This window comes from Triticum urartu, chromosome 2 (assembly GCF_003073215.2).
Source record: "Triticum urartu cultivar G1812 chromosome 2, Tu2.1, whole genome shotgun sequence".
In the NCBI taxonomy this organism is placed as follows: domain Eukaryota; kingdom Viridiplantae; phylum Streptophyta; class Magnoliopsida; order Poales; family Poaceae; genus Triticum; species Triticum urartu.
In genome coordinates this window covers 711,003,623-711,014,894 of record NC_053023.1, presented here as the reverse complement: position 1 = coordinate 711,014,894, position 11,272 = coordinate 711,003,623, and the positions used below count along the sequence as shown (strand labels likewise).

Sequence of the window (11,272 nt, the reverse complement as noted above, 5' to 3'; positions counted from 1 at the left end):
GGTTGGGATGACGATGATAAAATGATCAAAGCTTCAGAAGAAAGTTGGGCGGATCTCATATCGGTAAGTTGAAACACATTAATTTTGAAATATTGCTATATCATACAGTTGAAAAATGGACTTACAATAAACTAACAAACTGCAGAAGGACAAGAATATTCAAGAATACCGAGACAAAGTGTGGCCTAGTTGGATAGACCTTCAGGACATTTGTGCTAGCTCTACCGCATCAGGAGTTGGTGCTATATCTAGCAAAGGGAAAGGTGGAACCAGCAAAGAACAAATTGAAATTGATCTGAATGAGATAGTAGAAGTTGAATCTGATGGAACAAATGATTCCCCTGTTGCTTGTCCTAAGAAGCCTAACACCACTAAGGTCGAGAAAAATAAGAAGGGCAATGCAAGTGGGTCGCAAAACACTTCAAAAGGGCAAAAGCGAACAGCTGATGATGCTATTAATGCAATTGATCGCCTCGCAGATGCATCACTGATCATTGCTGAATCAAAGAAAAATGCAGCACAGCAAACAGAAGCTTACTCAGTGAAAGCATGTATGCAGATATTAAATAGCATGCCTGATGTTGAACCAAACAAAAAATTGAAAGCTGCACAAGCATTTGAACATGTTGATAAAAGGGCTATTTTCATTGAGATGGATGAAGAGACTCGGTCTCTCTGGGTTGAAAATGCGTAGTTTTTTACCTGTTGTAGCGTACTGTTTAGTTTTCTGATTAGGTTGTATTTGCAATTTCCATAAATTCCTTCTGTAAGTTTGTGTTCAAATAATCAATATGCAAATTTATATATTTATTTGGTTCGTGCTACTAGTTATATATGGTCTCATATATAAATCCCTCTTCAGAACTTGGATTTATATTTTTGTGTGTGTGTGTGTGTTCTACAAATACATAAGCTTAAGATATAAGTGAGGGAAGTTGATGGCATACCTTTCCTTTTGGTTCATTGGTTTAAACAGCAATGATGCAATGTTGCTCTTTGCGTCAGTACATATCTCCATGTTTTATCATCAACCTAGCGAGTAAAATTTGTCACCGAAATCATTCAATGTTCTCCTATCACTCATTCAATGATTCTTGTCCTACCATTTAGCAGAAAATTTATCAGCTCTAGAACAATAACATTGTAGAAATTCCGACAGTTAACCGAAGTTGCTACATGAAATTTTGCAGGGAAACCATGGAAGATATGGCAGATGGAGACTATTCTGATTCTGGGCAAATGATTATTAATGACTTTTCTGCAATGTCACTTTTGCAACATGTGCTGTTCGGAAGGCTATTCAAAACACCACGTAATACCTCTAAATTAACTGGTGCGCAAAAGACTAGAGAGTGGTTGGAAGGACATCCAGTTAGATTTTATGAACAACTTCGTGTTGATAAGCACACCTTCTACTTATTGCGAGATGCATTGTGCGAGAGGAATTTACTTACGGATACAAAACGGATGGACGTCAATGAACAACTAGTCATATTTCTACATACAATTGGTCACAATGTTAGGAACCGTGTTATCCAGAATAGATTTCAACATTCAGGAGAAACAATAAGTCGGCATTTCAAGAGAGTATTAAAAGCCATTAATGGCTTATGTGATGTTTACATAACAGATCCGCCCAATGAAGTTCCCAACGAAATATTGGGCGACTCAAGGTTTTACCCATACTTCAAGGTATATATTCTATCTCAAGAACATGTTCCTTTCGGATATTACTTGCAGCAAAGTTCAAATCTCCAATTCTAATTCTAAATTTCTCTCAACAGAACTGTATGGGAGCAATTGATGGGACACATATTAATGCAAAAATCAAGCTTGATAAACAAACTCCTTACAGAAATAGGCATGGTTATCCCTCTCAAAATGTAATGGCAGTAGTGTCATTTGACATGACATTTTCATATGTGGCTGCTGGATGGGAAGGTTCCGCATCGGATCAAGCCGTATTAAGGTGGGCTGTTACTGATGGTGGGTTTGTTGTCCCAGAAGGTAAAAATAAAAAATACATGAATTTACATGCAAGTAAAGTTTGTCTCATTGTATCAAACATGTAATGATATAATAGGAAATTTGAGAGTGATATCAAACTTTACATGCAGGTAAGTTTTATCTCGTGGACTCGGGCTATGCAAATACTCCAAGATTTATTGCCCCCTATCGTGGAGATCACTATCACATTGGTTCTTTTCGTGGAACTAAACGTCGATATAGTAGTGAGAAAGATTTGTTCAATCATCGTCACACACAACTACTACGGAATGTTGTAGAACGTACTTTTGGCGTTCTAAAAGCTCGATTTCCAATATTAACAAGGAATGGAGGAATCCCTTATCCTTACAAAAAACAGGTCCAAATTGTTATGGCTTGTTGCATCATCCATAACTTCATAAGGAAGGTTGATAGGAATGATGAGTTGTTTGAGCTTTATGAACAAGAGGGAACACAAGGAGATGTTGACACCGGTGACCAAGAAGTTCGAGGGCAAGCAAACTTACAAGAAGATGATCGAGTTGCCGGTGAAAGAGTACGTGCAAGCATCGCTCGACAGTTGTGGAGTAATCTCCAACAGCATGCCACTCAGGAAGAAGAAGATGAAGATGATTAATTAAGCACTAAAATAGTTGTTATCATTTTTATTTATAGGTACATTGGATAACTATCGACAGATTTTTCATTCATTTGTAGATTCACAAGCTTTACATTCAATGTTTCAATGCTAAAATCATTTTCTTGTCCATTCACACATCATACAGCAAGTTCGGTATGGACCTTGAGAATATAAAATTACTGAGCTAGAGAGAAGCTTACCTCACATTATCTGAATGAAGAGTCTGTCACCATAGTTCCAGATCCAGCATGCCACGAAGAGGGCAGCTCATACTCATCCACTGGAAGTAGTTCGGGCTGCGTCGAGCACGCTCTAGACTCCCTGGATGCCTCGGTAGTGAAGGGTCTAGAAGATGGGGGCGGATTTTGTCCTCCGCCATCAACCATAGTCGCGAGTCATCCACCGCGACAACGTGCCCTTCTTCCCCGCCGGTAGGCCTCCGCCGCGAAGAACAGATGGGACGCCCCACGTCTGCACTGCACGCCGCGGAACCATACGGCATCGCCGTGGTGGCGTCGGTCGCCGGAGCCGGGGCCGTTGACGGTGTGAGGAGAGTGGAACGGGAAGCGGCAGCCGCGCAACCGTACGGCTTTGTTGCCGTGGCGGCGGTCACCGGAGCCGTTGATGGCGTGGGGAGCTTGGGCTAGGTCAAGCTCCTCGAGGAACATAGACGGTAAGCTGCGGCGGCGATTTGGGAAAGAAGCGGAGGCGACTTGAGTTCAGAGAGACACAGGAGAAAGTAAGCGGCGTCTACATAGTACTAACTAATCCAAACACGCTTTTACCAAAACTTGTTTTAACGTTTTCTCACCCAAACGAGTTATTCCAGAAACTCCTGGTAACGAAAATTCTCCCTTAAAACAGGTTTTCCTAAAAACACTCCTAAAACTTGTTTTCCTAAATCAGGTTTAATTATTGGTATCCAAACAACCACTAAAGGGGGGCACGACTTGACGCCGCAAGCACGAGCCGGCACCAACACCAACACCAAGTCGGTCTAGAGTCACATGGAGGAGACGTCCCCCCACCCCGAACCGAACGTGCGTGCGTGCCCCGTCTGCCACGGGAGGAAGGACGCGACGAAAGCGGGACGGAAGCCGGCCGAATTTCCCGGTGCGGCGCGGCCCTTGTGATTGCGAGCAGCGAGCGAGCGAGCGAGCGCCTACCCACTCCGAACCTGCAAAATTCCGTGCCCCCTCGAGCCGAGCCGAGCCGACCTCCCGTCCCCCTCGGCGGCCGGCGAGGACCCGTTCCGTTCCCACCACGACTGGCTTTGACCTCCTCCTCCCCCTCCCCCGAGCCTTCTTGGGCCGCCGGCAGCGAGCGAGCGATGCTCCCCAGGGCGCTAGCGGCCGCCTGCTGTTGCTGATCCTCCCGACTCCCCCGCCGGTCGTCGCCCAGGTTAGTTGTTGGCGGTGGTGCTGGCGGTGTCAGATTCAGGTGATGTTTGTCGAGCGATATCCCCTCGGATTTCGGTCGACGCAAGTAGTAGTAGTGGCGGTGGTGCTGGTTTCGAATTTAGTATTCGTCGTGGTGCTGGGTTAGTGCCTTAGTGGGCTTCCCCCCGTGCCGTGCCGTGCCGTCGTGCGTCCTCCTCGGAGCACAATTACCCGCTACTCCCCTCCTCCGTGCTCGCTTAGTGCCAGGCTAACCGCACCAGGATCCCGAGATTTCCCCGGCTCCGGCAGCCCAATGCTCCTCCTGCTCCCGCGGATTTCTCGCCTCTGATCTCTCCCCGAGCCCGCTTCTTCTTCCTCGCGATTCGGCGCCGACAGCTACTCAGTAGCCAGCCGGCCGGCCGGGCACAGTGCTGCTGGACAGGCCTGGATTGGGTTCTTCCTCCTCCGTAGGTAAGGGAAAACAGCCAGCTTGATTCAACGGGTTGTTCCGGGAGTCCCTTGGGGATTGATTCCTCGGTTTGCCCTGCCACCGAGCAATCGAGATCCGAATAGTTCTTTCCCCCCAGTCCAGCCAGTTGCCGCCGATCTGATTGCCGCGTCGTGCCCTGCTAATCCGATCATAGTTCAGTCGGGTTATTCTTCCTCTCCAGCTCGCAAGATCGATCTGAGTTGACTAAGGATTTTTTTTTTCTGCTCGGAAACTTGACCTGGTGCCCCGCTGCGGGCGCAGCTTGATTTTTCCAAACAAAATCGGTGAACCCCCGTATCCCACGTCATGTCCGCCGCTTTGACGCGGAATAGGAATTGAGTTCGCACCTGGCTTTGGGGAAGTTGCTTCTTTTAGCAGCATTGTTTGCTCACGAATAACACCCTTTTTTGTGGATGCAGATGATGGAGAATCATCAGATCGAGATGGGGGCTTTCAAGGCAAACGGCCTGGATGTGCCCAACGGCGTGCTGCGGTCGACCATGATCCCATCCTGGAGCTTGCACACCACCGTGAAGAGAGTATTGCAGAGCATCAGGACCGTCATATTCACCTCCAAGCTCAACCTGCTGATGCCCTTTGGGCCTGCGACGATCGTTCTGTACTACACTACGGATTGGCATGTAAGTGTGTTGTTCATGGAGATTGATCTCTAATACGGCGCGTTAATTTATATATATCACTAGTTGTAGGCTTTTTCACTCCAACTAATAATTGTATATCGACACCACCTGGAGATCTTTGGCAAGAGCTGATGATCTTACTCACTGATCTTCAGGAACATATCGTTTGTTCAGTAGTTCAACGGCAGGTTTAAGTACAGATGATCAGTGAATGCTGACATTGTTTATATTTCATCAAACCTGCAGGGAGTGATTTTTCTTTTCAGCATGCTAGGAATAACACCGTTAGCTGAGCGTCTGGGTTATGCAACTGAGTGAGTTACCAGACTCTCTACTTAGTTTCCTGACTTTGTTAAAATCTGACATCATTTCCTGTTCTCCAGGCAGCTCGCGGTATACACTGGTCCAACACGTATGTCACTTTTATCACTCTGGTTAATAACTTACTGGAAATTATAGTTTTTGAAATAAGTACAATATCTTATTTTTCTCCAAATTGCAGTTGGAGGCCTTCTGAATGCCACGTTTGGGAATGCAACTGAGATGATAATAGCAATATATGCTTTGAAAAATGGGATGATCCGAGTAGTTCAGCAATCGCTATTGGGTTCTATATTATCAAATATGCTATTGGTGGTTGGTTGTGCTTTCTTTGCTGGTGGTATTATTCATCGCAACAAAGACCAAGTCTTCAGCAAGGTGATGTTTGTGTGGTTGATTTTAGTTTTCCAAGGGAAATCTCTGATAGTGAACTCACGATTTTCTTTACAACAGGCAACTGCTGTTGTTAACTCAGGTTTACTGTTGATGGCTGTTATGGGGCTGATGTTTCCTGCTGTCCTTCATTTCACAAAATCAGAAATACAGCAAGGAGCTTCTGAGCTTGCTCTTTCAAGATTCAGTAGTTGTATTATGCTCGTGGCATATGCAAGCTATCTTTATTTTCAACTAAGTGCACGGAATAGCAGTTACAGTCAAATTGGCAGTGTAAGTGTGGTACCTCAATTGTTTACTTCTTGCTGATGACATGACCATCGCTCTGATAATATATGCCATAGGCGTATCCTTGCTGATGACAAACTATATTGGTGCTCTCAATTTGGAACGCCATATGATAAACTAATAAATTTCCTTAAAGAAGATCACTTCAAAATATAGCTGCAAACCATGCTCATCATTTGCTGAAGGTTGCACCAATATTATGAAATTGCAGGAAGAAGTGCCTAATGAGGATGCCACCGAGGAAGATGAAGAGGTAGAGATTAGCATGTGGGAGGCTATTGCGTGGCTTGCAGTGTTAACGATATGGATTTCTGTCCTTTCTGAGTACCTGGTTAATGCCATTGAGGTATTTTCTTTCTCCCCAGTAGAAAAAGACAACAAAATTATCAGTTTTCTTCATATGTTATAATTGAAGTTAATTAAAGCTAACCTAGTTGATGACTTAAGAAAATCCGTTTTGTTGATAATGTGCACTCAGTGTGTCAGGGAAAATGTGCATCTTCAATTTTTAAGTCACATGACTCGTACATTATTGGTCTAATTGATGGTGAAAGTTAAATCTTGAAAGCGTGCATGTCTTATCAATTGGAACGGAGAGAGTACCAATATAGTGTCAATCTTACAGGTTAACTGTATACTCTGCAAGGATGTAATTGACCATTGTTTTGCTCTATTGCTGCCAGGGAGCATCTGATTCATTGCACCTACCAGTGGCTTTTATCAGTGTTATTTTGCTTCCTATCGTGGGCAATGCAGCAGAACATGCTAGCGCAATAATGTTTGCGATGAAAGATAAGCTCGTAAGTGTTTGTATATGTGGTTACTGTTGGTGTTTTTCCTCCTTCAGCATCCTCCTAACTGTTTTTGCATTTGCTTTACGCTGCTATAGGACATAACAATAGGTGTTGCAATTGGATCATCAACGCAGATATCAATGTTTGTGGTAATGCTTTTGAACTTAATATCCCATTGTGATATCTGTGTACTGTGTGAATGTTAGCACTTGTTCAGCCAAGTACAGTTCTGGTCATTTTTTGTTTATTAGGGAGTTAAATGTTCTACTGGTCTGTGTCGTTTGTAGATTGCTGCTATTCCTCCACTTTCTCTATTTGTCTGCGCATCATGCCTGATTTCTTATTTTTGAAACTTGACATGTGTTCTCTGTTAATGCAGATTCCATTTTGTGTTGTCGTTGGTTGGATGATGGGGCAAAAGATGGACTTGAATTTCCAACTATTTGAGACAGCAACTCTCTTCATAACAGTGCTTGTCGTGGCATTTATGCTACAGGTAAGTTCTTAAGCGGTTACCAAGAGTCTTTTGGTTAAACATAAACATGCATGGTGGGCTTGTAAGGTGTTTTGTACTCCTTGAGGACATATTTCTAGTTTACCCTTTGCGCTGATGTATTACGGTGCTACAGACATCCATCTTGGTAAAGCTTCAGTATCATGTGCTTATTTGTTTCTCTTTCTTTTTTTATGCAGGATGGCATTGCAAACTATCTGAAAGGACTTATGCTGGTTCTGTGTTATCTAATAGTTGCTGCCAGTTTCTTTGTCCATGTCGATCCACAAGCCAGTAAGCACTAATTCGTCGGATATATATAGATTTTCTTCTAGTTTCCATGATCGAGATAGTTCAGTTGCTGCCTGAAGGGAATGAACATGCAAGTATTAACGCATGACTCTCTTGCAGGCGATGATGATTGACGGCACCACCAACAACGAACACTGTAATTACTGTACCAAATACCCCCGATGACTCGCTAATCTTATTCCGACAAGCCGCCCCCGCTCCTCCTCTAGCAAAGCCCAGCCTGTCCGAAGCATCATCCTGACTGAAACGATGACACGCCAACACCAGATCATCGTGCGTTGGTCCCTTTCATAGCCAAACTGCTGCGGGGTTAATCCCTTTGAGATTTCTCTTGCGAATTAAGCGAAGCTTTGAGGAGGGGCGCTATTGGTAGTCACCATCTTATGTATACAGAAGCAACAAGCCCGCCCGCCCGCCCGCCCTAAGTCTGCTGTATTCGATTTATTGAATTGAAGAGTTAAGAAGGCCCTTTTTTTTTCCTTCCTCTGTTTTTCTTCTTCTATGGGGTGGTTTGTTGGTTCATCAACCATACATATGCATAGACAGTCAGACTCACATACGTGTGAATATTGAGACGGGCCAATTTTGTGGTATCTTACAAATTTTTTTATGGTGGCATTTCCTATTGTGTGTGACCTTGGATTTAGCCCAGCCTGGCCTGTGTGCCTCCAAGTGAGCCCATGTGCTGGTCAATATACTTGGGCGTCCCACCACGGCCCACTCTGTCCCAACTGTTTGGTTGGTATTAGCCAGCAGCCCACTGAAAGTTACATGGGTATTAGGGTATAAGCAGGATCGCACATAAGAAATGCATATATATTTCTCTCAATAAAATGCATTTTTTTGTGGATGAAGAAAATGCACATATATTTCTAGTTCAAAAACTGCAGGCTACAGGCGAACACGATAGCAAGTTATTCAGGCTACAACACTAGTGAAACTATCTGAAAATAATAAAACTCTGGTTTAGGCTACAGGCAACCAGATTGTGCCACCATTTGCTTCAGAAGTGAACATCCCTCGCTTCACAAACTGACAGAAACTTTGTGAACCCAGACGCAGACTACATCTAACAATGATAAATTCGAAAGAAAAACGTTACAAAGGGGAAAAGAACGGGTTATCAGATAACATTTACTTATTCAGCAACACTAACAAGCACAAAGACTTCAGAACATGACTGCTGGAACTAGTTAGCTGTGTCTAGCCATGTACGTAAGTAATCAAGTGCATTGTGATTAAGGGATTAGGCACATTAAATTTTTAGGGTGGACCAGGCACACAATGGCAGTTGACACGTGAGAACAACTACCAACCTCAGAACAAGCAGATGATAATTTTACTCCCTCCGTTCACAAATATAAGATGTTCTAACTCTTTTTTTTTAAATCAGATCTATATATAGACACGCTTTAGTGCGTTTGTTCACTAATCTCAGTTTATAACATCCAAAACATCTTATATTTGTGAACCGGGGAAGTATCAGTTAGTAACAAACAACATAGGAACCTGCAAAGAAAAGAAAAGAAAAACAACAGAGGAGATGCATCTGTTTTTCCTTCAGGTTAACATCTTGTACCTCAAGAGACTCTGAATTGTAGACGAAGTGCCGTGTGCACGCGCACACCGCTACACCTATTGGGCACGAATACAATCTTGTTAGTCGACAAGCACATGAAGGATCATCAGCATTTAGCAGGAATGCCATTTCAGAACTTGACATGCCTCCTTATATTTCAGAACACTAAAGAGAAATAAACTTGTTTTCTAAGAAAAGATCATTCAGAAAGTTGAACTCTAAATCTATGTCATGTTCCAACGCGGACCATCTCCAAGTTTGTAGTCTAAGGGCATCTCCAACGCGGACCATTAAACCGCCCTCATCCGGTCTGGACGTACTTTGCCAGCCAACATGGTCATGTATATGTCTACTAGCCGGTCCGGACAGCTGCCACGTACACGTCCTGCAACCCTGACCCACCCAAAGCCCTCTCCCTCGCCCGCGTCCTTTCTCATCCGAAGCAGTCAGCGCGGCATTCATGCCGGCCAAGAGCGGACGTAACCTCTCACTTAGAGCTGACATTGAAGCGGCAGACCGGCCGAGAATGTCGCCCATGCCGCTTCCGGTGCACGCGCCTACTCTCTCCATTCGAACGACACCCGTCCATCTACCTCTCTCCATTAAACATGTACAGTTGCCGAGGAACCTCCGGCACCCGCATGCGAACGCCACCCGTCTGTTCGTTTGTCGGCCACAATTAACCACCTCGCCGCTTGGCCTAACATCCACCTGCTATTTAAACGCCAAACCTGACAACAGCCGCATCTAACCTCCTCTGCTCCCTATCTTCTCTCGGCACCACACCCGCCATGGTTTTGAGCTCCAAATCTTTGTGGGAGAGCCTCTCGGACGAACAAAAGAAGGAGATCGCCGTCATTGGGGCCGGCTGGCAAGCTGACAAACGGACAAGCTCTCCGGAAGTCAGTATTGCGGACGAGCCAATAGAAGAGGTGGCCGATGATGAGCCGGCGCCACCGTCCTCGCCGGCCCATGCCGGCATCACCATGGGCGAGGCGCGGGCACACTACACCAAGTTTGAAAAATTATCCAAGTTTGAATGAAATTCGTTGCCTTGTTTAAATTTGCATCAAATTTGTTTATTTTCAGTAAATGTTGTTCGAAATGTCTACGGACATATGCAACTCACAATTGGACGGCTGGCTCCCGCATTAGTGTCCGTGGACTGGTCCCCACCAGTGCGCGGACGGATACAGTGTCCTGTTTGGGGGTCAAAGTTGCAGATGTCGTTAGTTACATCAAATCGCTTCTAAATGTCTGGACCAGACAATTAGGACACTTTTGTTCATCCAAATGGGGTTACATCAAGTGTCCGTGAACGCGGACAAATACCCAAAATATCATAAATCGGACCCAAAATGTAGAAGTGGTTTGGTGGAGTCCAGACACACTATAAAAAACATGGACCCTCACCACAAGCCCACTTTTCCTCCTCCCTCTCATCTCCATCCTCTCACCATTGGACAAGGGGTGGACATTTGATGCACCAGGTTGGGTGGCAGCTCCCCCATCCATAGCGCGCGGATGTTTTTGAAGGAAATATGCCCTAGAGGCAATAATAAATTTATTATTTATATTTCCTTATATCATGATAAATTTTTATTATTCATGCTAGAATTGTATTAATCGGAAACTTAGTACATGTGTGAATAAATAGACAGACAGAGTGTCCCTAGTATGCCTCTACTTGACTAGCTCGTTTATCAAAGATGGTTAAGTTTTCTAGCCATAGACATGTGTTGTCATTTGATGAACGGGATCGCATCATTAGAGAATGATGTGATGGACAAGACCCATCCGTTAGCTTAGCACTATGATCGTTTAGTTTATTGCTATTGCTTTCTTCATGACTTATACATGTTCCTATGACTATGAGATTATGCAATTCCCGAATACCGGAGGAACACCTTGTGTGCTACCAAACGTCACAACGTAACTGGGTGATTATTAAGATGC

The 11,272-nt window shown here is 44.4% G+C and overlaps 1 protein-coding gene across 3 annotated transcripts; it reads left to right on the top strand.

Moving 5' to 3' along the window:
* The first annotated feature begins 3,629 nt into the window (after positions 1-3,629).
* On the top strand, positions 3,630-8,372 carry LOC125539994 (vacuolar cation/proton exchanger 3). Of its 3 annotated transcripts, none has more exons than XM_048703555.1 (12): positions 3,630-3,739; positions 4,915-5,136; positions 5,383-5,450; positions 5,520-5,548; positions 5,639-5,835; positions 5,911-6,123; positions 6,350-6,484; positions 6,822-6,938; positions 7,028-7,081; positions 7,312-7,428; positions 7,626-7,719; positions 7,837-8,372. In XM_048703555.1, exons 2-12 carry the CDS (start codon positions 4,915-4,917, stop codon positions 7,848-7,850), a joined length of 1,260 nt encoding a protein of 419 aa, XP_048559512.1. In that variant the 5' UTR covers positions 3,630-3,739; the 3' UTR covers positions 7,851-8,372. The 3 variants fall into 3 exon arrangements, with proteins under 3 accessions (XP_048559512.1, XP_048559510.1, XP_048559511.1); XM_048703553.1 differs by lacking the exon at positions 3,630-3,739 and adding an exon at positions 3,748-4,027; XM_048703554.1 differs by lacking the exon at positions 3,630-3,739 and adding an exon at positions 4,129-4,476.
* Positions 8,373-11,272: the final 2,900 nt, after the last annotated feature.